The sequence below is a fragment of the Aulostomus chinensis genome, chromosome 11, assembly GCF_037954235.1.
Source record: "Aulostomus chinensis isolate RoL2024-O1b breed Wild chromosome 11, RoL_Achi_v1.0, whole genome shotgun sequence".
Taxonomy (NCBI): Eukaryota; Metazoa; Chordata; class Actinopteri; order Syngnathiformes; family Aulostomidae; genus Aulostomus; species Aulostomus chinensis.
The window spans coordinates 12,990,834-13,018,171 of NC_141330.1; the positions used below are offsets into that span (position 1 = coordinate 12,990,834).

Sequence of the window (27,338 nt, forward strand, 5' to 3'; positions counted from 1 at the left end):
GGAATTAAAGCACCTTGTGACACTGCCCCTGCCAGAAATTCTTTCTGTCATTGAACATAATATGCAACGAGCGAAGGAATTCTCTCTTCACTAATCTGCTTTGCTGGTGCTGACTGTGCTGGAGAGGTTTGCTGTGTTCAAAATGTCATTTATTTACCAACGTGTAAGTTCCTTGATATCCAAAGGGGGGCAGCAGAGAGCCTCAGTCTAGTTTAAAATGTCATGTGATCAAGGCCTACAGGCGCAGGACATTGTAGCGGTGTCAAAATGCTGCAGTGCTCTCTCTCTCTATCTCCTTATCTAGCGCTCTCCACTTATTTTTGGTTTGCTGAGCAGCCTGCATCCATCGACTGACCAACCTCAGTGGCTTTTAAGACCATCGGGATATTCCAGTCATGGCCAGGAGTCCTGTTTCCCAGAGTCGTAGCAGCGTGGGGATTGTGAGAGAGATCCAGGTCAACTTGCTGGAGTGTAAAGTCTGCTTCGAGAAGTTCAGCATTCACCAGAAGGAGCGCAGGCCTTATAACCTGTCGTGTGGCCATGTACTGTGTCTGGAATGCATCAAAGCTCTGTCCCACCCTCTCCTGAGGAAATTGGAGTGCCCCTTCTGTCGACAGCTGTGCAGTGTTGACAGCACCTCCCACTGCCAGGCTCTCTGTGACCTGCAGGAGCTGCTGTTGTCACAGAGGCCCACCTCTCTTGCTCCTCTTAGCTTAGCTAAAGGAGGCCTCGGTTTGGCCTCTGCTCTGAGGGTCACAGATCTGCACCCCCGTGTAGCTTTTGGTGGGTGGGGAACTCTTATCAACCCAACAGGGATAGCTCTTTTGGGGTCTTCAGGGACAATAGTGGTGGTACACGATGGTGAGAAGAGGGTGGTGGTGTTCAGTCTTCAGGGTAGGAGGCTGCACAGTTTTGGAAGAAGAGATCAAGCCAGCGGGAGCGTCTGTTACCCTGTGGATGTGGCGGTGACTCCCTGCGGTCATGTGGTGCTCACCGATGCCGGTGAGAAAGCTGTAAAGGTTTTCACCTCCAGGGGGAACCATGTCCTGACCATCAAGGATGGCTTCCAGCTGCCTTGGGGGGTCGATACAGACAGCAGTGGACACATCCTTGTCTCCGATGTCCAGGCAGGAACACTGTCCTTCATAAAAGTGAACTACACTCATGGCGCCACTCTGGAACAGCAGACAGCCATTAAAGACCTTCAGCATCCCAAAGCGGTAGCCTGCTGCCGGGTAAGTGGGAACACGGCCGTGATGGAGCACCTGACTGATGACACACCAAGGAGGCACCGCTACTCCAGACTGCGGGTGTTTACCAAAGACTTCCATGTTCTTTATCAGACGGACAGTTTCAGCTTGACCTTGCAGTACTCAGCCTGGCTCAACATGTCAGGCGTGGCATTTGGTAGCGAAGGAGATGTGCTTGTCATCGACTCTAATCAAGGAATGATTTGGAGTTTGGGGAAGGTCCACATCAGACCGGTCCTAACTCCTCTGTTGGCAGACCACCTCATCCGCCCAGTTGGGCTTGTGTTACTGCAGAACGCCCTGGTCATTCTGGACGGAGGAGACCACGCAGTGAAGATTTACTCTTCTAAATCTGACGCTGAACATTGACATAGACCTTGCAAGAGCAGGGAGAGGGAAGTTATTATATGCTGATGGAGCTGGGAGTGATTCAAATTGACTGCATGTCAGATTTTTTTCACATAATAAAATCAATGTGAAGTTAACATTTTAAGACAAAATATTTTGTCATGCAATCATATCCAATTAATATTTTTGTGGTGTTTATATTGTCTCACCCTCCCTAAAATAAAACTGTATTATTTGGCTCTAAATCCGGAGGAGAGGAACTCCCCAGGAGAGGATTATTTGTGGGGTCAAACAAGAAAATGAAGAATAATCAGAGCGGCCGTAGCAGTTGATTACATCTTAATAAAGGCCACATGGAGTCAAGTTTTGTCTGTTGTTGTTTTTTTTTGTAAAGAGGTTAGTTTCAAGAGTTTTTGCTTAGGAAACACTCATGCTCTCTCTCGCCTTGCATTTGTAATGATCTTTGTAATGCCGTTGGCTTGAGCTCACCAGTCCCTCCTCGTGTCCTCTCTAGAGAACAAGATCAATGAAACCACTGTCATGACAATACAGGCAAAGTCAGATTACATTAAATATTTTGAGAGGAATAAAAAAGGACGATTGAACTTTAATACAACTGACAAATATAACTGTAAGTTTAAAATTAGAAGAGGAAAATGTAAAATATGTAATCAACGTTAATTCAAGTTTTTTTTTTTAAGAGAAGAAAATCCTGATGATTCAAACTTGTAAGGCTGTTATATAATAAAGATACAAAATAATATCTGCATTCTATCGGGAATGCCAAATATTGGTCTTTTTAAAAAAATAAAACTATCTGATTAGAAACAATAGGCGGGTATTTTCCTTGTCTTCTTTGCTGATCATCTGTTGTTCATCACAGGATGAGGAAACAGCGTGGTAAACACACGATGAATGGGCTTTTCCAAATGTTTTGAAATTCCTGAAAAACATAACTTATTCGAATAGACAGCGTTCATCGCCACAAAATGCGAATGTCTTACTGTATAAACTTGCTGTTATACATAGCAATGGGAAGAAACAAAGTATTTTTATTCAAGTGCTGCACTTATGTGGAGTATTTAGATTCTAGGAGACTTTGTACTTTTACTCCACTAAATTATGAAAAAAAAATGTTGTACTTTTACTTCACTACATTTATCTGAACCTATCAATTACATGTTACTTTGAAGAGCAAGATTTTTGTAGATAACCATGGTCAAAGAAGATGAAGATGACGAACTTTAGAAGCCTTCCAGGTCAAGAGGTCAGATCCATGACCCTTAGAGGTCAGTGGTTTGAGGACTGAACAACAACTAAACACCAGAACATACAAATATCATGTATAATGTGTACCTTTACTTTCCACAATTAAGTAAACTCAATATCAAGTACTTCTCCAATAATCTGTTAGCATGGTAGCCTGCTATCTTATCTGGGTATTTCTACTTTCACCTGTACACAGAAAATATAGACAATAGTAAATGGCGACCGAACCAGTTTTTGTTTTATTCATGCATATTATTAATATTTATTAGTCATTTACTTTCATTTGAAAGCGAAATCCCTTTTAGGTATGTGGGATTTTTAACAAAATAATAGAAAGAGTAGGTTTCTGTGGGTGATAGAGAAATTAGCACTCATATTTGATTTCCAAAAATGAATATGAATCTAGAACGTGATTCAAATTCTACCGTGGAACCTCTCTGTCCGCTGCCTTCCGCCAGCCAATGAGCCGCGCGCTGCGTTAATCTCTCTCTCTCTCTCTCTCTCTCTCTCTCTCTCTCTCTCTCTCTCTCTCTCTCTCTCTCTCTCTCTCTCTCTCTCTCTCTCTGCTCAGCAGCGTCTCCAGTCTGCCAGAGGATCGCAGTCGTGCTCCCAGTGGAAGATGGCGCTGGGGATGCTGTCTGGGAGTGCTGCTTTGCACAAGAAGCGAACCCGGATGGATATAACGGAAAAATAATGAACACATTCCTGTCTCTTCTCCTTGAGATCTGGACTTATTTGGGCTTGTTTAAGTAGACTCTGCCGCCTGGGCTGCGGCAGAAATCGGGCTTCTTGTCGGATACATTGATCGCCCGGCGCATAGACAGGCTGGGAGTGAAAAGTGGACAAAAAATGTCGGATACAAAGGTAAAAGTTGCAGTGAGAGTTCGGCCCATGAACCGCAGGGGTGAGTATTTATGACCGTTGCGATTCACATTACATCATCATAAACTTTTGATTTCATCGCCGTCGCTGCTTTCAGCTCGATTTATGCCCCTCAACTTTTTTTTTTTAAACAGTCCAAGTAGCTCGGATTGTTCTTTTCACACCCCCGCAATCTACTTCGCTTTCCCCTAACAAACTTTCTCTCTGCAGAAATTGAGCTGAATACAAAATGTGTCGTGGATATGGAGGACAACCAAACAGTTCTGCACCCACCACCCTCAAACGCTAAAGGAGACAACAGGTAAAGCGGAGCCAGGGTTGTTAATACGCATGCACTCTCGTAGGGAGCAATATAGTGCACATGACATCTCTCCTCTGGGTGTGTGTGTGTGTGTGTGTGTGTGTGTGTGTGTGTGTGTGTGAGCGAGAGAGAGAGCAAAAACAGTCGTTTGGTGCAATCATGGGTGTTTTTAAGTATCTGCAAGGATGCGGTGAGAGAGCAGAAAGATCCCACCCAGGCTGTAATATTACAGATGAGCGGGAGCACATGGGCCCGTCAGACAAATCTTCATTTTAGCCTCAGTTAAAATACCAGTAAATAACTGCACTGAACTGTTGCTGAGGACATGTCTCCCACCTTCCTGCAACATGATACTACATTATGTAATTCATGTGAACTTTCCAACACTAATCACCTCAGTGTGACAGGAATAATTCACCGTTTGCATGTTGAATTTCAAAGACAGGAGATTACTGATAAATGTCAAACCCCATTTACTAAGTAAACAGATCAAAGTGGAGCTATCACTGTTTATGTCTTTGTGTGTGTGTGTGTGTGTGTGTGTGTGTGTGTGTGTGTGTGTTTGTGTGTGTGTGTGTGTTTTATGGCTGGTTGCTCCACACAATTTGGATAAAAGTGAAGAATGGTGCATAGATCGCTGCGACAAAAAGAGAGCTCTAATGTTTCACACTCTGCCGGAAGGTCAGCGGAAAGGCCGAGTTGATGTGATCCACCATGTAGCATAATGTGAGATCATTAAATCGTCGTGCCTGTTAGCGGTGCTCAGAGAAGTTACTGCATATTTAACCCAAGAAGACTGGATTTCCTATCATTTTGCGCTTGGCTTGCTTCTCTCCTCTGCTGTCAGCGACACACATGATTAGGCAGCTGTCCTGATTATCCACTGGCGCAAAATAATCTAAAAGGACGCTCATTTAGACCAAAAAAAAAATCTCTTTGTTTTTTCCTTTGATTTATTTCTCAATTAATGTCCTCTCAGATTAAGTCAAACTATAGGGCACTGTGATTGCGTTGCTAAACTGCACCGATGTAAAGCGCACGTCGGCTGCTCAGGAGAGTGATTGTGTTGAAACCTATTAGTATTGGGACTTCGCATGAAAGTGCACGCTAATGCATGCGCTATGATGCAACTATCACTTCCTGTGTCCACAAGCTGATGCTGGAGAACACACACACACACACACACACACACACACACACACACACACACAAACACACACACACACACACACACACACACATTCTATATAGAATGCTGCCATCACCAAGTTCCTAAGGTGTTTCTGACATGTCATTTTACTCTTGCCACCAGGTGGCGCTATGACTTGTCTGCCTCAAAATTTTCATTATATTCTTACTTGGCCCATGCTACACCCCTCCACCTAGTTTGGTGAAAATATACCTCATACTTTTTGCATAATCTGGCTGACAATCAGGGAAATGCCACCGAAAACATGACCTCCTTGGTGAAGGTAGAAAAAACCCAACTCTTTGGTCTGCTGTCAGACCAGAGATCAGAAACACGCTACAGTCACGGCTTTTCTCATGGCCCTCATCCAGGCTTGTTAACACGTTCTCCATTGTTACACACGACCAACAGTCAGCAGTAAGTGGTAATAATGAGCTCGGGTCCACTTATCAAGCTATATTTAAGGCTATTATGAGGACAGACATGGCCACACAATGGCTGCGTTCCAGGCAATTAAACAAATCACGGTCAAAGCTAGCATGTGGAACAGGACGAGAGGTTGTAAGGGGTGAGAGATGTGCTACGTGTGCAAAATATTGTCAGTGATTTGTTTTTGGATGAGGGCCTTTTGTTGAGACCGGCACAAACACATTTTCAGTTTCCACTTATCTCATGTAGATATCAGGACTCCTCTCATGTATTTTGTACGTGTTTTCAAATTCTCCTGGATTCGCTTTCACAAACAGGTTTCATCCAAGGTCATTTTATTCGGCCAAGCCTATTTTCATTATATTTTACAGTTAGGTCATATTTTCTGCAGCTGCACTGTATCCTTGAACGTTTCTTATTTGTTTTTATTATGTAACAGTTTTATTCTATAAGGTAGTCCAGGCATATAATTACTTGTTAACATTTCAGTGCTGTTGGTGTTTTGGGGCTCTGTGTTTAGACTGCCATGGTTTTCTCAAACCATATAATTTTCCTCTCTGCTGCATGCAGAGCTACAGAATACATCGTTCACTAAGCCTTCGCCTTGTTTTGAAGACACCTGTTCCTCTGTGGTGGAAATATAGTGAGTATTAGTCTGCCAAATATGGCCGCGGGGCCAAGATCATGGGAACTTTTTCTCACTCCTGGGAACGAGCAGGCACTGCCTCGGAAGGAGTGCAGCAGTGGTGGATATTTCTGTGGAGACATTTTGGGTTGGATTTTTTTTTTTTTTTTTTTTTTTTGCTTCTTAAAAAACTAAAAGATGACTATCAACCCCCCCAAAAAAATCTATTTGAGTCAACTTGAGAACTTGAGAAGTTTAAAAGTTGGATCATTTGCTCATGGTTTGCAGAAGACCACACAGCATCAGTCAAACATGTGAGCCACATGAGGCATTTGAAGAAATACAAGAGATTTACTTTGATGGCTTAGCCTCATTCTTTGCACCTCACTGTGTTACAGCAGCCCTCGTGACCCTCACCTCCCTCTCCTATTTCCCTGAGAAATGACTGATAATCTCTGCGACGGGCGAATGAAACATGGGTTGTGACCACAGGGCAACAGGTTAAGTTTCCTTATGTTCGTAATCATATTTCTCAGCTTTGTCTTTCATCTGCCCATTATCCTGGCACCAGTGGCATTTTTGAAATGGGAATCTAGTGTTGTTTTCACATGCCGAGCTGCTCTCCTCTGGGGGTTAGACACAATGACGGTGGGGGTGGAGAGGCAGAGAAATACCTGAGGCTGCTGTCTGTCTGAGCGGGGATGAGTGGAGGAGCATCGTGATGAGAAAATACCCTTCGACTCACACAGCGGGGCTATATTACATCTGTCATGCCCCAGCATGTCTGTCAACATGCAACAATTGAATACCGAGTCATTAAGTCTTGGAGAATCTTTGAGCATTTCAGCCCAAGCTTTTGGCAAAAGCTAACAACAGCTAACTGTAGAAAGATGCAAAATGCAGTGATTATTATGTAAAAGCTCTTTATTTCATTGGAGGTATTTAAGCACTCGGGCCACGGCTCAGAGGCACAGTGGCCATCTAGCAACCAAAGGGTCACCGGTTCAATCCTCACTTCTCCCGGTGACCATGTAGAAGTGTCCTTGAGCAAGATACCGAGCCCCAGGGGTCCTGATGTCCCTGCAATGGACTGGCAACCCGTCCAGGGTGAACCTCGCCTCTCCTCCAGTGTCAGCTGGGATAGACTCCAGACCACCTTCCACCCTTAACAGATTAGTGGAATAGAAATGGATGGATAGTAATGCACTTTCATTAACCTCTTGAAGTGATGAAAATATTTATTTTCTCAGCACCCAAGGGTTGCACTCTTCAAACCGAGTTAAGATGATCAGCACGTCTCTTTATCTGACAACGTCTGCAAGTAAGCTTGTAATTTCCACCCTAATCTCGTCCTTATCACTAATGGCCACTAAAGCTCAACTTGGTTTATCTCCACTTAGCTGTGTTATCAAGCTTACTTGGATATTTTATTGTAAATTCAGAGGGAAGAAACTTCAGTCAACATGACATCTACTTGCTGGGTGCTATCAGCTCTCTTTGATTCAGTATCTTTACATTTGCTGTAAAATGTCTTATTTCCAACGTGTTTTGAGATAAACGATGAGTGAGATGCTCTATTACTGTTTTCTCATCACTGGAAAGGTGTTTTTTTTCTATAAATACATTTAATTTCTGACAGAAGAGAAGATTCATATTGCTGTATGCTGTTAAGCTACCTGCTAGCAGCTGGCTAACTTAGCTTAGGACAAAGACTGGGATCAACACATAATTCTGTCTGTAGTCGCAGTATCAGGATATGTCATATTGGACAATATCCATGATATTAAAAACTAAATAGAAGAAAAAGATTATTTATATTGTGTTCATATATCAGTGTAGATTGTTTTGATAATAGGATTAGTTTCACACTCCAACGTAGTAACGTTAGTGTCTCCTTTAACGCTAGATAGTTACCCACTCTAGAAAGCTAAACTAAGGTTTGTTTGGCATAACCAAGGATGTGTTCGGTGGTGATGTTTCAGAGTGTTCCAAATGGAGGAGTGTGGTTGTGGGACTTTTCCTTAGCCATCGTTTCCAGGACAGAATGCAGGGAAAAGTGAGTGCTGTGGATTGGAATGCAGCTAATACTTTATGATTGCTAAGTTAGCATGTAGTTGTTTCCTATGACAGAGGACCCTCTGCTGCCCGGACCCCCCCCCCCCCCCCCCCCCCACCCCATTGGTTTTGAATTGTATGATATGAAATTGTAGCTTGCCTGCTTGCCTTACTGTAATTGCTGCTGTAAAATGGATGTTCTATATTTACGCGTTTAGGTTTTTGGTTATATCAAAATTCGAACTGGAAGTTCTATTCTGTACATGTATAAATAAATACAAAATTGAAATACAAAGAAAATGTACATTTCCCAAAATATTGAGCTCCTGCTTTGTCCACTACACTGAATCCACTAACTGCATTTCAAAATATGGTCAACAAATGTTTCTTGAGGCCTTTACCAATAGCCTCCAATGTTTGTTTGTCAAGGACAATGTGTGGACCAGAAATGAGAGTCTCTGCTGTTGTTAAAGTTTTAGAGGTTGGCCATGTTTCCGCTCAAGTCACACATGACCAAGCGTCATCATGCTTTCCAAAACAAGCCTTTACTAAATGACAACGCCGCGTTGTCCGATGACTGCCCTCAGGAATGTTCCCTTTGTCTTTCCATTATATGGCCTCCGTCTCACTAATCAAACTTTCCATTTAGTAAGACGTTCTCACAGTTAGTTGACCTAAAACACATCCAACAGCTTGTTTCTTTGGCTTGCTAGGAGGGGAAAGCGTTGTGTGCCGCTGATAAAACAATTGTAATCCCTCGTGGTCTGTTCCCTGTTTGTTTAGAGGGTGGGACATTGTTTACATGTCGATGTGGAATTGAGAAAAGATGGCGTCCTCTCTCTTTGTCAAGCCTGCGCCTCATTAATTTCACATTTGGCATCTTATTCTCCGAAGGAAGCCTTTAAAAAAATCCAATCTCAGTGTGTTTGTGATAGAGGCTTTTTTTTTCTGTAACGCTTCTGGTTTTCCTTTTTGCATGATTCTTTCAGATGAGGCCTTTTTGAAGTTTCAGCTGGCCCCTTTTGCTTGCATGACTTGAGTTTGATGCTGGGATAGGTTTATTGTGGGCTTTTAGTCTAATTTAGATGGAGTGGGTCCACAAACTTGGCAAAAACGTTATTTTGATATGTTTTCTTTTTTTTCACTTTTTCGGTCTTTAGAGAAACATTCTCTCTGCCCATTTGATTCCTCTTTGTTTTTACTGTGCAGTTTGTTGGTAAATCATTAATTGATGACTTTTATGCGTGTTTTAAAGTGCACTTCAGTAGCCTGTTCTCATTAGCAGCCACACACCAGCAGTATTCAAATAAGTGACATCTAGCAAGTAGACGAGGTCAAAAGAGGTGTGTCCTGGCAGTAAATATCACTTCATTTGCTTTTGGGAGGAAGTCTGACCATATTGACGAAATGGATGAACTTCACTTCTCTTGAGCTTGTTTGTTGTCTTTGAAAGGAACAAGATTTGAGGCTTTGGAGGAGAATATCCCTCACTGTGTTGTGTGTTGGCTCACAGCCTGCTGACCCAGCCTTTCACAGTAGCGTCAGAGATGCCAGAGATGATTAGATTAGACCTTTGCCTGCATCCTATGTTGTGTTGTTAGCATTTGTTGTGGAAACTTCGGAATCCCATGCAAAAATCTGGTTGAGCATTTAGTGTTCTTCATTAAGGCTGTTTTCGAGATTCCTAGCTTGGCGTTCGTATTGGAACTTTGACTCATGAGGCTGCTAAGTTGTCTTGCGTCCTTGTTTGCCATGGTTGCTTAGCGACAGCTGTTGCTAAGACACTGTAGAGTTATGTTGATGACCTAATAAGTGATATGCTGTAAAGAGCAGACAGCCAAATACTTTCTTTGGGAGCTAATTTTAGCATGTAGAACAAGGATCCCTTGATGTATTTGTTTCCGAGACATTATTTACATCAGACATGTTATGTAATAAAGCTGGAGAAGTTCCTAAAATGGGGTTCTAACCAGGAGCCATTGCAAGAGTCATTGACATGGATCTTGCAGGTCTGTTAAGCCAGCCAACTTCCTTAACAGCTGTTTGGGAATACTTTAGAATGTTCTGTAAGTAGACATCTGACCTCTACCACATGTCATGTTTGCTTATGAATCACTCGTGCTAATATAAACAGCTGGTTGATCTTCTAGTCTTCTTGAGGCTAACTGGTCAGACGAGAGACCCACCCCATATTACTCTGCCTGGCATTCCCAGCTCTCCTGTCTCTCTGTGCAGCAGGGTGACCCCTTCTTTGAGTGGGTGGTGACCAGCGTGCTCTGTTCCAACCATACTTGAAGAGTATTTGTGATGTTAGCTTGCAGACTGCGAAAGCACATTGCACTGTAACCCAACACTCGCACACACAGAGAGGGAGAGAGAGAGCGAGAGAGAGGGAGACGGTTGAACATTTGGCTCTGGAGCTTGTTGAATTGTAATCGTCTGTAGCATGTTGACAGCCAAACAGGGGGAAGAGTCACATGCGTGAGGAAATGGAGGTTAAAGGGTGGGGGAAGGCATTGTTTTAGCTGCAGATCAAAAAGAGGAATTTGAGTCTGTGGGGGGTCTAGCAGAAAAACTGTGTGTGTGTGTGTGTGTGTGTGTGTGTGTCTGTGTCCGTGTGTGTCTGTGTGTGTGTGTGTCTGTGTGTGTGTATACGCGTGTGTGTGCGCCTACAGGAATGGTGTGATTTTACATATTCACTATCAGCAGCAGGATTATTTTCTCAGCCTGCAAAATGATTAATGTGTGTGTGTATTTTCTTTGCGCAATCTCTAGATTGGGATTTATTTCCTTCATGATTTGAAACACATCTCTGGACTGCTTTTAGATAACAACATTTACATCGTTTCTTGCAGCATTTTCGCTCTCTTGAAGAAGTGTTTCATGGAGTCAGATCAGATATGATTAAACAAAGTATGTGTTTTCCAGATGTATTTGTGTGTAAAAGGCATGCAATGGGATTTTAGAAGTGTAGCTAGATGCGTGGATGTCTGGATAATCTGGTATGTTTCCTACTGGGCTAGAAGAGTGCAGTTTTCGGTGGCATAATAACCCAGTGGCCTTAATCCGGCTCCGTAACCACAGGGGGGATTCCGTTACTGCTCTCTAATTCTTCATACCATGTTTTTGGGCACCACTTTAAGCTTGAGGGCAAAGCTGACTATATTTGATCCTCACTTAAAAGAGGTGTTTCCTACTGGAGACGATAAGAAATGAGGATTTGGTTGATTAGATCTCCTCTTCACAGGAGTAAGAATGAGGGAGATAATCATGAATCAGTGAAATATTTCATGGATGTCTTCACATCAGGTAGCTAGAGGCATGAGGTTGTCCTTGATCTCTCTCTCTCTCTCTCTCTCACACACACACACACACACACACACACACACACACACACACACCACACAAACACAGTCAAGCACACAGAACCAGCTGCAAGGGATCTGATGCTATCTGGCACTTCTGTGCCACACGCGTGTCGCATACTTGCTCATCCACAACGTAGCCTCTAACTAAGCCATTGCTTGTCATGTATGGTGAATATTAATCAATCAGCCTGTGGGCTTCATGCTTGAATCATTTGAGGCTGAATCAGATGCCACTGTTAGCGCAGTGTTGATATATTTCACCATAGTTTTCATGTGGCACTAGTGGTTGCAAGCCAAATTGAAATGATTAGAATAGCACCAAAATTATTTCCTGCAATGTTTTAACTTCACACATAATGAACATCATAGTGATAAAAGATGCAGAAGTGCAATAAAAAATCTTCAAAAGACTAATAACCCCCAGTAACGGTTCACCAAACACTGGCAAATCATCAATGTAGATGTAAAATCCATAGCAGAGAGGACATCTTATAGTTTCAACAAGGCGGCTATACAATTGAGAAGGAGACAGATTTCTGGGGAGATTAAAGAGATTATATCCAAGGCCGGGTGGGAGAACTGAAGATACTTTGACTCTTGAAGGGGGGTCTTAATACTGTGACAGGGGGAGGAGATAAGACAGAATGTATGGCATTGTTTCAGTTCATATTTTGGACTTCAATAAGGAAATACTAGTCCTATGAGCCCTAAATATAGCAGTTAGCTAGAATTCCCTCATTGTCCTGTCCTGCATTCCTGGCATACCAGATGTGCTTGTTTATACTGTACATACAGTATATGCCAGCCAATCTGCAGATGGGTCTCTTTCTCTTTGCCGTCTTTTAACTGTCGTTCTTCTGTTCTCCGTTGGGATCTGTCTGCCCTCTGTCTCTTTCCACTCCTCACTCTGGAGAAGACTCTCGAATGTATGTCTTTCATCTTCAGCATCCCAGCAACACTCACACTGAAGGAATCTGATTTCTCTGTCAGTCACTCACATGCAAGAGATCTGGTCAGTGGTCCAGATATTCAGCTGTACCAACAGGAAGTCTTAGATCTCCTCTGGCTGCTGCTGATCTGTCTGCTCCTCGTGGTCGTCCCCTCTGTTCTGCAGTGAAGAGGTAGACATGAGACGACGGGGCCCTGCAGTCTTTTTCTGTAGCCAAAAGAGGCCCTCTTTTTTAAACACCTAGTACCCCTGTCACTCTGTCTCATTAGGGAGCTTGGGCAAAGTTGGTCTTCCCTAAAGGAGTTAGTGACATTGATATTGATGTTTAAAAAAATGATTTAGCCGATGCTGATAGGATGCCAACACTCACCATCACTGATGTTTGTTTTATGACTTCAGCAAAGAGGTAATGCTTTGGGGGGCTTCTGTGTGTTTGATTTTTTCTGTCAGCGAGATTACACAAAAACTATGATGAAGATTCTCGCCAAATTTGTTTGAGCGGTGTAGTGTGGGTGAAGAAAGAGGCTTTTACATGTTGAGGCAAATTAGTCACAGCACCACCTGGTGGCAACAGGAAATGGCTTTATGTAGAGCAGGAATTTATTGTAACTGACTCAACATGGTTGAGTCTTTTGAAAACATCCCATGTTCAGAGGGTGTCCTGACCTGAAGAAATTTACAAACTGAATTTAATTTATACTGCCACCCAGTGGTAACAGGAAGTAAACCTGATGTAACAAACGTCATCTGATTTACATCAAAATTACAGTGTTGTCTTCATGTGATATTCAGCAACATAATGTTTAGTAAATGCGTCTGTTCTCTAGCGCCACCCAGTGAACAAAGGAAGTGATATTAACGCCACAATGCACACATCAGTCTGCTGTGTCATGCAAAAATCCAGATATTATTATGATTCTATTCTAAAGACGTAGACATTGGCGACTGCCATCAGTGAATGTGCTGTTGTTTGCTGATAGCTTGACAGTAGTCAACAAGGCAAATGTCATGGAAACACAGCTGAAATGTGGCTGCGTTCCAAATCTTTTCTCGTTTCCTTCCTTTTTTTCACTCCATAAAAACCCTAACGACAGTTGTGAAGCGTATTTTGATTGCCACATCGTTTTTCTTCACATGCCGTTGTCAGTGACTCAGCTGAGGTGCAGTGTTTCCAGCCTCAATAAAGCAGCCTGTCCTGTATTAGTTACCATGTCAAGGTGATGCCCACCTCTGTCGCTGTGCCAGCAGTTGCTTCCTGCATTTGAAGGACAGAACTAATGGAGGTGAAGAAGTGTGTGATCACTGCGTCACACTGCAACATGCATATGTATTACAGGTGTAATGGTCCTGACAGGTTAAAATGCGCTCACGTATTCTTCAGGCAGTAACATTTTTATAAGTATTTGTCTTCTGTGGTTGTTTCTCTCTTTGGGGAATTCCCTCTCCAACTAAGAGAGTAATCCTACATAACTTGAGGCCATATTTACCATCTTTTGGTCTGTTGTTCCGGCAGCTGGTACTGGTGAGTGCAGCTTCCCCAACCTGGCCTCTCAGTTAAGCACACAGCCATAAGAGCTATTTACTCAACAGAGTCAGTGGGACATTCAATCCTAAATCTCTTCCCTTCCTTACGCTCCACTGGCCCAATTATGAACCCACTCACAGCAGCACATCGCACCAGGAAATGTCCCTATATACAAGTGAATGAATGAGTGGGGTACGCTAAAACTGTGAATATACTCTGTTAAAGGACAGCAATGCTAACTATTTTTTTTGTCTCTTTTCCCTCTGGGTTCAATCACTGATGGATGCTCTTCTCATGGAACAGGAAGCAAGCCAAGGTATGTAAAGATTCTCTGCAGCTACACAAAATTTTTGGCTAGCATCAACAGAGCTGACGTAGTGTCAGCATAAACAGTTATTCTCTGTTTAAGTTGTCGTGCCTTCACCTCACAGACACATCCAGTAGCAGGATGCAGCACAAGCAATATGATTTCCTTCAGGGTCTGAGGAACGTCTTGCTCTTATCAGGCTACGATGATTGAAAGTGTTTCAGTAGTTTGGTTGGTCAGCAGGAGCCGGATAGATGTTCGTGTGAATGTGTCAGCGCTCTAAGATCTCGTGAACACCCACAAAGGCTCTACAATGAGGGAGGCATGAGTGCAGACACAGGGGCAGTGTGTGTGTGTGTGTGTGTGTGTGTGTGTGTGTGTGTGTGTGTGTGTGTGTGTGTGTGTGTGTGCACTCGCACACATTCAAAGCTGTATTGTTTGACTGCACCCCCCAATTCTCCCTTTGACAACATGCTGGTGACAAGCGCAGAGATGTTTCACACACCAGGGACGGGCTTTGTGCTCAGCCGCTGACGGGAAATGTGAGTGCGGGACACTAGCGTGTCTCTGGGGCCCGTGAACCTGAGTTACCTTGTAATACCCTTCAGCTAGACAAGCACGTGGCTGTCTGCTAAGTTATACTCAAATTAGTCTCCCTGCATTCTAAAGCTTAAACAGTCCAATCACTTTCCACCAGTTTTCATCCCAGAAATGACAAAAAAGGCATTGTGTTTCCCAGCTTCATCATGACTTGAACTGCTGATTAATAGTAATTGTCCATTCAAGAGGAATTTGTTGTTGTAGTCACACCCTCAGGCTGGAGAGAGACAGGCCAGAAGGGATGGAAGCCCCAGTTACCAAACCAGCTCTAATTGGGAATGATGGCACTTTTGTTCCTTTGAATGGCACCAACTCACTTGCCTGAAGTCACAAGAGGAGGTTTTGTTTTCAAAGCACTGCTTCCCATGCTGACCGTGCAACTAGTAGTTCCCTGGCCAATAGCCCGTATTTTGATTAGACAGAAGTTCAATTTTTTTGGAGTATTTTTGTCAAGGGAAGCACTTTGGCAGAGCGACAATGCTGCCCTGAAATCCAGCAGTAGTAACATGTGCAACAACGCTGAGCTTGCACTGCAGGATGACATTGCAGTAGCAGGGGAAAGAAGATGTAAATACTGATATTATTTATTGGTGGATTGAAACGCTGCTGCAGTGGCATTCAAAATTCTACTCCTGCTCAAGATGCCACAAATCACACAGCAGCCTTGTTTGAGAGAAATGCGATCATAAGATAGTCAGAAGAAATCTTATGTACAAGCTTCTGTCCCAGAAATGATCTAAATGGTGCAATAACAGATTTACAGGTTGGAAATCACCAACTTTGAATAAATTTAGTCGCATAAGAGCATATTTGCTCACTTTTGGTGGCCACTGGAACCTTAATCCATCAACAAATGAAGTCTTTACAATATTTAATACTATATTTCACTGTGTTACAACCCCAAACTGTTCCAGGGCAGTAACGTGATGCTAGTTGAAGGATTTGAGGAGTCAGCGTGATCGAGTTCATTCTTTTATTGTTAGACTTTGCAGCATAGCTTGACCTCAAGGAAAGCCCGAGCCAAATAAACTAGAAGATAAATCACAATGCTGACACTAGCCACTAAAGACAAAGATGCAATGCTAAACTTAACTCCTCGTCACCACACTAAGACAAATGGCAACTCTCTTCTACCGAGCTTCCTGACGGGATCTGCTAAGACGTTAAATTATATTAACAGTGACTGAAGGCAAATTCAAGTCACAGCAAACTGCCTCAGCAAAGTTTTGGTATTAGCCAAAGTTGTCTCAGAGTAGAGGTAGTGACAAACAATGCTCCTGTCACAGCTACACAAGGTGGGAGAAGCAGGTGATATCAAAATCTAGAGCAGTGCTTCCCAAACTTTTTGAAGTCTCCTACCTCCTGAAACATTCAACACCCTGCTGTGTACCCCTTCTGCCTCCGCAAAGGATAGTAGTACCACCAGTAGCTGAGCTAGTACCACTTACATTCAAGCTAGCTCTACCAGACATGGAACTTGGACCCCCGGAGCAGATGGTTTTGACAATCAGGACTGCATCCACTGCTGCTCCCATTGGTGTGGGGCAAGATGGTTTCAACCATTTATCCATACTGGAGGAATTTAGGTAACATTTTGGGTGCTAGACGACCCTGTACTCAGCCTCTGACTGGCTCGTACTTGTTGCGGAGTGTGTTGACAATATGTTACAGTTGTGCTTCAACCCAGATTTTAAGAATGACGAATGAGAGTTTGAAATAAAACTGATACAGTACATTCACATGTGGAGGAATGTGACATGCAGCCTTGTTTTGTTGAAATGAATGCTTTACTTCAAATTCCTGCTGAGGCTGATTTGTGTTCGTGTCCTGGCCATGAATATTTAAATAAACAGGAGTGGAATCAACTGTCAGTGAAGTGTTTGGACGCTAACATTAAAATATAACAGTAACACAAGGGCTGAAGTGCATGATGTACAGGAGCTGTTTTATGTGTGAGGAATGAAGCAGATGAGGCTTTTTCCCAGAAAGCATCTCTGTGTCATCCCTCCATGGCTCATGCAGGTGCCCTGTGGACACAAAGCAAGTGGTTTCTCTCTCTCTCTCTCTCTCTCTCTCTCACAATTCTGTGCAGTGAAAGCCAGCACTGAGGGCTAAGAGCCAGCATACGGCCCAGTTTCCTTGGAGACGAGGGTCACTGGGTGCTGGAATTTCTTGGGGGAGCGGTGACCCTGATTTATGAATTCATTTAACTCCAGCCGCTATGACAAAACACGGGGCCGCTAACAGTGGATTTGCAGACAGTCATGGCGCAGTCTTAACGAGCATTACCTCGAACAATACTCGGTTAGACTGCGTCTTACTCTCTTCGACAAGCTCAGTCCTGCTGATTTACTGCTGCACAATAAGCCTGAGATCACTAAGAAGGAGGATCAGGTTGTGTTGTACTGTACGTGCTTGGACAGGTGTGGAAAAGTGTGTGTGTTTACACTCCCCGTGTTGTCTGCTCCACAGGTGTTCGCCTTTGACCACTGTTTCTGGTCCATGGATGAGTCCAACGTTCCCAAATATGCTGGTGAGTCATGAAACTGATCTTCAAATCATGGAGCATGAAAAGAACCAGCCTGCTGAGCTTTGTGCTGTTTTTCACATCAGGCAAATCAAAAGCCTGCTGTGAATATATCTAACTGTATGCACGTACAACCAAGCGATTCTATAAAATATCCCAACACCCCCCACAATCAGCTGATTTATCTTTTTTCTTGTACAATGACTTTCGTATATTCAGTGAAGCCATGTTTAATTTTGCCATCGCACTATGATCATTAGAGTTAAAGACCCTCAGTGTACTTGGGGGGGGGGGGGGTCCAAATTTCACACCTAATTATATCACCACAGACGGAATTATGGTTTAAAGATCAGAAGCTCTAACTTGTCGTCGCCCAAAATGCACTTTTCAAAGTTTTTTTCTCAGGTTAATTATCAAAGAAAACCGGTGTAGTTTTTCTATGGAAAGACTGCCAACTCGTATCCCAGGATACTGATACTAAAAGTCGGTTAAAGAAACAATCATGATGAACAGAAATCCTTGATTTGGATGTAAAATTGATTTGATTGCCTCTTTTGAACAGAACTCAAATGTGGCCATCTCCTGATGGTGGCGACAGCTGAAAAATGCTGGGGGGGGGGGGGGGGGGATCAGCTGATTCTGAATTGTTCAAGTGAGAAACAATGATTGATTTTCATTGAATGAAAGTTAATTGAAATAGGAAGAGTGGACATTCTAAAAATACCTTAATCTTACATTCATAACCGTCAATCCAGTCGTTCAGAGGTCTTATCTCACTTCTATCTCATCTTTTAATTGACTGTAATACACCTTTGGAAATGAGAAATGCTCCTTAGTGGGGTTTGTTTTAGGTAAAATTAAAATGTGAAGTTGTTTTATTTTATTGTAGCTAACAACGGAAGCAACAAAATTCTAGTATTTACTGAAGTCATGCATCCACTGACATGTTCAATTCCATTTCTTCACTTACGTGTATTGGTCTCCTGAGAGCTGCACAGAAAAAAGGGTCGAGTTTACATTAAACCTATAGAAAAGAAGATGCTACAGCAAGCGCACTGCAGATTTCCATAATCGTCGTTGTTGTTTTGCTTGTCATGTCTCTCTCATTTTGTGATGGAAATGACCTTTACTTATATCAGCTTTGTGCTAAACCGCCAAGGCGATCTGTTGGCTGGAGGGCCGTCTCAAGGGCCCGACCCAAGTCTCTCTGTAGCTTATTAAACAGCTGTCCTGTTCAGCAGTGGTGCAACGCTGAGCAACGGGATCTGTCCCATGTTTGGTAGTCGATAGATTGCACTATGTTAATGTTACCACACTGATTTGGAGTTGGAAACCATACACTACATAAAACTGATAGCTTTGCGTGTGTACCGTGGTCTCCATGGTAACTGATTCTTTGTCTGAAAGGTCAAGAGGTGGTGTTCAAGTGCCTTGGAGAGGGAATACTTGAAAATGCATTCCAGGGATACAATGCCTGCATATTTGCCTACGGACAAACAGGTAATTCAAATCCACATGAAATCCTCACTGAGTTACGCTTTATAAAAATGTATGTCTTTATTATTTGTACAGTATTTTGGTAAATCCATTAGACCATAGAGGTGTGTGTGGTCCTGCTGGCCTCTCAGTAGACTGTTTAAAGAATAAAGCTGCGTGATCATTTAACTCATATCAGTCTTAACTCTACAAGTTGTCTCCTATATCCCACATCCACTCCAAGGGGAAACTGTGGTCAGACACACCTAGTCGCCAGCTTGAAGTTAAGAGCAGAAATATTTCAGTTGCTTGTCAGTCCTCTAATGTGAGCAAATCGGTTTTCTGTCTGTTGTACCTGGAACTTAAATCATGGTGGAACCCAGAGAGGCTCAAAATTTCTCAGACTTAAACTACAGTCATCAAAATTTCTCCTTGTCCTTTAGAATTGATCAAGTATGTGTCATTTTCCTGCTCAATACATACATATATATGTGTATGTGTATGTGTGTGTGTGTGTGTGTGTGTGTGTATATGTATGTATATATGTGTGTGTGTGTGTGTGTATATATATATATATATATATATATATATATATATATATATATATATATATATATATATATATATATATATATATATATATATATATATATATATTTTTTTTTTTTTTTTTAAATACCCTGCTATGTCCACACAGGTTCCGGTAAGTCCTTTTCCATGATGGGGAATGGGGAGCAGCCAGGTCTGATCCCCCGACTCTGCTGTTCGCTTTTTGAGAGGGTCCACAGAGAAGAGAACGAGGGACATACTTTTAAAGTGGAAGTGTCCTACATGGAGATCTACAATGAGAAGGTTCGAGACCTACTGGATCCGAAAGGGTGAGTCTGATATGTGATCTTTTGCTTCTCCTTCAAAGCAAGCACACGTGTGACCCGTATCTGTTTGATGAACTGGACGAGCGAACGGTTGCAGCTGGTTACACAAACTGTGGCGTAATGTCCCTCACAGTTTTGACTCTCGTGGACCCTGGCTGAGCTGTGAACTAGCAGGCTCCCACTTTGCGTCTCTGTTTATAGCTCTGTTGTGTCTGCTCACTTTAACGTGGACAGCGACAGAATGAAGTAGGAAGCTCTACCCAGTCATTTCCTGCAGAGCAGCAGCCAGCATCATCCTCTCACACTACTGCATTCTTCGCCTCCATGGTCTGATGTGGGTTGGCAGACAGACTGCAAAGGAGGGCGAGCTGTGAAAGAGTGTGTTTCAGGGACATCTGTCAGGGAGACTTGGAGCAGGAGAGCGTTCAGAGCGGCCTGTGAACGGAGCGCAGAGCGGGACTACAGTGCAGTTCTCTGTGTACTGCAGATGTCTTAACGGAGCAGCCAGACCCATTCTGATTGCAACTTCCTCTGACTTACATAAAAAAGCCTCATGCTGGCTTGATCTTGCTGTCAATATTCCAAATGGATCTGTTGTCCAAACAGCTATGTACATGTGTGGTTGATTAGACCTGTTTGTTGAACTGCGTTACACATTTCCTCTATCGTGGTGACAAACACGTTGCATTTCCTTCAGATTTGCCTCTTCACAATAAAAGCATCCAATTCATTTGCAGATGGAAAAGTAAGAGATGTTGTGAGGGTGTAGTGGAAATACTCATCAACAGCTCAAGCGGGGTTACGTAGGCGGACAATAAACCCTATTGTTCACTGCAGAGAAAGGCGGTTACTAAAGTTGAGGCAGGAAACTTGGAAACGGTCAACTTTAGGCATTCTTTAGGCATCTGAGAGGGATCTAGTAACTTCTGACCTACAGGATTTCTTCTTCAAAACCTGGCAGGCAGCCTAACGAAGGTGGGCGGCACCATGTAGAGCGACACTCATCTACCCCTAGTAACGAGCATACTGTATGGCTGGTTTTGTTCTTGTGAGTTTGTGTCTGTCTGCTGTGGTCCTGGAGACACAGGAACTACCAAAGAAGTGGTTTGAGTACTTTGGCAGGTGTCACAACCATGCTTACACAGTAATGAAACTTTGCAGGTGTTAAAATCAAAATGAAGGCGGAGTTTAAAGGCTGTTTCAGATAGTACAAAACAGTTTCCACAATTCTACGATTCTACATTTTCATTTTGTGGATGCTTTTGTCCAAAGCGACGTACAGCACAACACGGTTTCAACTTTTGCACAGATACAGGTGTGACCCTCACCCTGCGCTGAGCTTGGCGCAGCACAGATTCACTCTGTTCCTCATGCACCACAGATCCTCAGTGGCTTGGACAACACAGGACACTCCACACTGCATCCTATCAGAAACGGCCTTGAAACTGGAGTGGAAACAAGCAAGGCTGCAGGTTAGGAAGTGGTGATGGAGTTAGTACCCTCCGTACTGAGGCGTGTCCCGCTCACAGAGGATTTGACGGTCAAAGGTTAAAATTAGGCATGGTAATTATGATAAAATTTGAATTTTAATATACAATGTCATCGTCACAGTGACATTTTAATCGTTGTGTTATTGATTGAACACATCGACAGATATATGGTCCGTTCCTGAATTGGTGACACTAATCTCGGGAGACCATCTTGAGCCTGGAGTGATTGCTGGTATAATTTTCAAACCCATGCTACTTGACTTTGACTGCAACCTGGCTGGTTTTGGGAGACATTCAATTGCGAAGCGGTAATTCTAGTTTAGAAATATCTTCTAGAACCCTACGCCTGGCATCGGTTGCCACAAACAAGCGGCAGCTTAAAACTTTATAGTTTTGCCCTTTTCATGAGTTTGGTTGTTTATAGGTTTGGCTACATTTAAGGACACTGGTGGAATTGTGTTGGTACCACCAAGTACTGATCCAATATGTTGAGAGTCTTTCTGGGTTAGAGAGTTATGTGTGTGTCAGAGGGAGAGAGAGAGGGACCATGTGAGGTCACCCCTGCAAAATGTTCAAGCCTCACACAGTCAGGAAGGACAATGGTGAACCCATAGACGTACACGGATGGGACAGACGAGCATGGTTTCAAGTGTGGTGACATTTTTCAAAGCCCTGACACAAAATATATAAATATCATAAATGCAAGGGTAACCATGGCAACATGAGGAAACTTGAGGGAAACCTGGTCGATGGCAAAATATATCTAAAAGCTTGAAATTGAGAAGTTTTGACTAGTTCTTTTCAATTGAAGCTTCATTTTGTTATAAAGAATTTAACCAAAACAAGTACCATTGGGTACGATAATGAATTCCAGATACCAGTATTGGTCCAAATTCAAATGTGATCTAATAACTGTTGAATTTGAAAATAAAAAGATTAAGCCTTCGAGAAAATGTTCACATTCCCAAATGTATTTTGGAATGTAAAACAACGAGGAAGTTATTACATATGTTAAAGAGAGTAAAACAGAAATACGAGAGCTCTGAAACACTGAATCAAGTTTTCTTTTATCCCGATCGAACATTCAGGGTGCGAAGAGCTGAGCTGAGCCTCAACAATGTGTTGCATGAGAGGAGAGGAGGAATTAAATATTCAACTTCTCTTTCTTTCTGCTCATCTATAAACGTGCTGCCTTTGTTATTTCTCAAGGAGCCGACAGTCCCTGAAGGTCCGGGAGCACAAAGTTCTGGGTCCATACGTGGATGGTCTGTCTCAGCTGGCTGTTACCAGCTTTGAGGTACATCTCTCACCCATCTGTCGTCACACCACAGGAGAGGCTGAATCCACCCAGTATCATTGACCAAAGTGCCTCAAATTTCACATATGCATAGAAATGAGTTATAGTGTGGATCATAAATGCGTTGATGTCATATCCTCAGTAGATTTACAGTTAGAATAACCGTTGAGTTTTAAGTCTTCCCAAGAGCAGAAACTCTAATGACACATATTCCTGGTGTGGAATGTAGTCATGGGGTTTTGTGTAGTTTATATGCCAAGCCTTGGCAGGGCCTTCCTTAATTAAGTTTAAACATCTCCACCCTGTTCCTCAGTGTTCTGGTTGCCTGATATTAGTCCAGTGGATTTCCCAGAGCCTCGGCCCACTTCCTGCTGCGACCAGGCTAAATCACATGGCACTCAGCCAGATGTGAACACTGGCTGCCTTTTATTGTTCAAATGATCCATTTGTTAGATTATGTCTTTGCCTCAATGACTCCCTCCTTGATTTCAGGACATCGAGGTGCTGATGTCAGAGGGGAACAAATCTCGCACAGTTGCAGCCACCAACATGAATGAGGAGAGCAGTCGATCACATGCCGTCTTCAGTATTATCGTCACGCAAACACTGTATGATCTACAATCTGGGGTCAGTCTTCTTCTTAAGACTTTCACAATTAATTGTTTAAGGAAGGTTCTGCAAAAATATAAATCCTTTATCCTATTCTCACTGTGACTGACTAATAGAATTCAGGAGAGAAGGTGAGCAAGATGAGCCTTGTTGACCTGGCGGGAAGCGAGCGAGTGTCTAAGACTGGAGCTGCCGGGGAGAGACTCAAAGAAGGCAGCAATATCAACAAGTGGGTCTATTTTTAAGTCTTGCATGAATGTGTGCAACTCCCAGTTAATCATTTGGCAACACAGAACGTCTTAAAATTGAACTTTTTTTTGGTTGTAGGTCTCTTACCACTTTAGGGTGTGTGATTTCTGCGCTGGCTGATCAGTCTGCAGGAAAGGGGAAGGCCAAATTTGTGCCTTACAGAGACTCAGTCCTCACCTGGCTGCTCAAGGTTGAACTCTTAAACTTTGTACATTTGTAACCACCTGCTGTTCTAGTTGTTGTAACAATTTGCACACAAATCTGACTGAAATTTGCACAGTTCGTGCAGTCTTCGCCCCACGCATGTTGAGAGACAAACAAACTGTGATGGAATGTTTGGTGCAACAACTTTACCCCCCCCCCCCCCCCCAAATGACACGAGTGTTTGTTTTCAGGACAACCTCGGCGGTAACAGCAAGACAGCCATGATAGCCACGGTGAGCCCTGCGGCTGATAACTACGAGGAGACTCTATCCACCCTACGTTACGCCGACCGGGCCAAAAGAATCGTCAACCACGCAGTGGTGAATGAAGACCCCAATGCTCGAATCATCAGAGAGCTCAGAGAGGAGGTGGAGAAGCTTAAAGTCCAACTGTCTCAGGCTGAGGTGAGGGGAAAGGATCGGGGGCCAACCAAACACTGACACATCATGTATTCATGTCTGATTCAACCTCCCTGACATCATGATCTACTCTCTCATCCCTTCAGTCCATGAAGGCTCCTGAGCTGAAGGAGAAACTTCAGGAGTCTGAGAAGCTCATTCAGGAGATGACCGTCACTTGGGAGGAGAAACTACGGAAGACGGAGGAGATTGCCACTGTGAGTGCATCTATTGTAGAAAGATCCATTGTAATTCAGCATTTTTATGTCCAAAAGTTGTACTGTTTTAATTACCTTTGTTTGTAGGAGCGTCAAAAGCAGCTGGAGAGCATGGGCATCTCCTTGGAAACATCTGGGATTAAAGTGGGTGACGACAAGTGTTTCCTGGTTAATTTGAATGCGGATCCAGCCTTGAATGAGCTCCTGGTTTACTACCTAAAGGTGATACAGTTGTGTTAGTTATGCTCACTTCTTCTTGTTCGTATGGCGGTTCATTGTGATGTTGAGAGTCACCTTGTTGGCTTCAATTTGCAGTCAGACTAATTTTTATGTCAATAGAAGTGAAAGATAACTGGACTTGCAGAAATCAGAAGGCATGTTAATTCATTTCCTTTGTGAATCCTGTGTACGCCCACTGTTTCGTGATCTGGAGGATGTCGTCAAGATTAAAAATAAATATATACGGTCCAAAAGGGAGTGTCCTCACTAAGGAAGTGCTAGAATAATGATAACAATAACACATTGTATTCGAAGACACTCAAGGCCATCTTAAACTCCACAAGAATTTAAGAACTAAAATGAAACCAGTCAAAGCAAAGCAGTCAATCCTTATGGGATACAAACTTTTTGATTCAGTGTGTGACAGAGGTGACTTACACCAGAGTGGATTGTCACCTCTGCATCATCCTGCAAGATCCCTCCTGTCCTGCTCCTGTGATGTAATAAAATCCTGACCAGCAAGACTCCTAACCACATACCAGGCTCACAGGGCTCAGACATGCACAGGCTGGTGGGGGTGTGGAGAAGGGGGGCAGTCATGCGTCAGCATGGTACAAGCAAACCATGTCAAGTGTGAATGCACCCTAAAATGACAACAGACAGCAGGATGAGCATTACAGTGTGTTGGTCAGTTGGAACAGGTGGGTTTTGAAAAGGGTAATTGTGTCAGACTGTCAAATGTGTGGGGGCGGGGGCAGAGCCTGGGAGCAGTGCAGTTGAGAGCCCTCGCCACCATGGCGATGAGGAGTGAGGTTTGGTTCAACAAGAGCTCAGTTGAGGATGAGCATAGGGAACGGAGTGTGTGTGTGTGTGTGGGGGGGGGTAGTGGAGGAGATACACGGGGGCAAGTTTGTTGAGAGAAGGGGTGTGATGTGGTCAGATGAGGTGGTGCGTGTGATGATCCAGGCAGCTGCATTCTGAGTGATTCAGAGTCTGTGAGGCAGTTTGTTGGGAAGAGCTGAGAAGAGCATCACACCGTCTTGGCAGACTGTGCCAGTGACAAAGAAAGTGAACTTGACTCGTTTTCCGTGGTTTGTTGTTCGACTCTTGCTGGGCGGTGGGACTTGAGCCCAGTGTCCAGTGATGTGGACAGTTTAGAATTGGTTTCAATTCATTTAGCTTAGAAACTGAGGTCGAAACCCAAAAGTGAAGAGATGAAAGCTCTCCCCGAAAAATTCTCTAATTTTGCAGCAAGTTCACTTTCTGGCTGATGTTTCCTTCTGCTGGATGAGAACTGGCTTCCTTGTTCTCATCAATATTAGAACAAATAAATGGTAACCATGACAGTGACAATAAGCCTTTAAGTACATCGTTACTCAGAAATGTTATTAAATGTTTTATTTCTAGATTTATTCATTCCAGATTTAGTCTTTACCGGAATTCAGGGCAAATTTGTGGAGTTGTAATTTGTGGAAATTCAAGTAAAATTGGCTTGAAAATTGTACTACCGGTATATTGTATTGTATATTGAGGGTCGTGAATGTCCCATAGCTATCACCAAAGTCACAAACACCTCGTAATCGCTAATGTATTATTCTAAGGCTGAGTATTATTCCGAGGGTTTGTTGCTACAACACAGCCAGTTACAGGACACTGTTAACTACACACAGCCACTACCTTGGCACCCCACATACCACAGCAGAAACATTTACAGTTGAGGCCCTGAAACGCAGCACACAATGATCCAGATGGCACTATGAGAGGAGTCCGTTAAGAGCAGGTCAGCACAACAACCAACCTGCTAGCTGGACCTGGAAGAGCAGAGGCATGCGAGGCAGCAGCCTGTGCATGAAACAACAGGCCTTTGTCTGGGTTCTGCCGGCCGGCCTGGCGTATCAGTGTGGAATGACTATGGTAATGTGAAGTGGGTTAGCTCTCTGCAGGGTTGGACATCCTCTAGAAAAGGGGATGTTTGTTTAACAACGCCCTCTCTGCAATGAGAGCATTTTTTTCCTCTTTGTTTTGTTTTAGATTTATTCTTGAAATGGCAATTCAAATTAAAGCGTGTTCTTTTCTCTAATACTACTCCTCATGGCTGAATACGTTAGGAATAAAGAGATGCATGCTTCTAGTTTCAGGCCTGTCAATATTCTTTGCTTAATCTGTCCTCTGTCCTGTCTGCAGGAGCACACACACGTAGGTGCTGACACATCTCAAGACATCCAGCTCTTCGGGATCGGCATCCAACCTCAGCATTGCGTACTGGAGCTTTGCCCAGATGGTGATGTCACCTTGACGCCCATAGGGAACGCCAGGTGAGCTACCATAAAGTTACTTCCAATACGCCACAGTGGGTCTCTTTGTTGTCTCACTCTCTCATGGATGACTGAAACTTAGTGTTTCACATGACCTCATTGTCGAGGAATCTATGATCTGAGCTCTTCGCTTTGTATCAGAACCACGTTTCCCTCCCACTACAAAGGAGTTCTCAATTAGTTTTCCATGTATACAAATGGAGATTATAACCCCGTCTGACATATTCATTCGTAGAATTCTCTGTTTTCTGCAGGACGTGTGTGAACGGAACTATGGTGGATTCTCTGGTGCACCTGTGGCACGGAGATCGAATCTTGTGGGGCAACAATCACTTTTTTAGGTACGAGCCTCCTGGTTTGACCC

At 43.3% G+C, this 27,338-nt stretch overlaps 2 protein-coding genes across 5 annotated transcripts in view; both read left to right on the plus strand.

Moving 5' to 3' along the window:
* The first annotated feature begins 228 nt into the window (after nt 1-228).
* On the plus strand, nt 229-2,123 carry LOC147253445 (E3 ubiquitin-protein ligase NHLRC1-like). Its single transcript, XM_086217241.1, has one exon. It carries the CDS (start codon nt 396-398, stop codon nt 1,617-1,619), a length of 1,224 nt encoding a protein of 407 aa, XP_086073367.1. The 5' UTR covers nt 229-395; the 3' UTR covers nt 1,620-2,123.
* Nucleotides 2,124-3,466: 1,343 nt separating this feature from the next.
* Nucleotides 3,467-27,338, plus strand: part of kif13a (kinesin family member 13A) — a 38,057-nt gene continuing 14,185 nt past the window's right edge. For all 4 annotated transcript variants that reach the window (XM_086218626.1, XM_086218629.1, XM_086218628.1 and 1 more), the window contains exons 1-15: nt 3,467-3,771; nt 3,960-4,050; nt 14,494-14,506; nt 17,570-17,630; nt 19,032-19,124; nt 19,798-19,978; nt 22,675-22,762; nt 23,255-23,389; nt 23,488-23,600; nt 23,699-23,810; nt 24,016-24,228; nt 24,330-24,440; nt 24,528-24,662; nt 26,844-26,974; nt 27,229-27,315. In XM_086218626.1, coding sequence (XP_086074752.1) covers nt 3,717-3,771; nt 3,960-4,050; nt 14,494-14,506; nt 17,570-17,630; nt 19,032-19,124; nt 19,798-19,978; nt 22,675-22,762; nt 23,255-23,389; nt 23,488-23,600; nt 23,699-23,810; nt 24,016-24,228; nt 24,330-24,440; nt 24,528-24,662; nt 26,844-26,974; nt 27,229-27,315 — 1,619 coding nt within the window. In that variant the 5' untranslated portion in view covers nt 3,467-3,716. The remainder of the gene's footprint in view (nt 3,772-3,959; nt 4,051-14,493; nt 14,507-17,569; nt 17,631-19,031; nt 19,125-19,797; nt 19,979-22,674; nt 22,763-23,254; nt 23,390-23,487; nt 23,601-23,698; nt 23,811-24,015; nt 24,229-24,329; nt 24,441-24,527; nt 24,663-26,843; nt 26,975-27,228; nt 27,316-27,338) is intronic.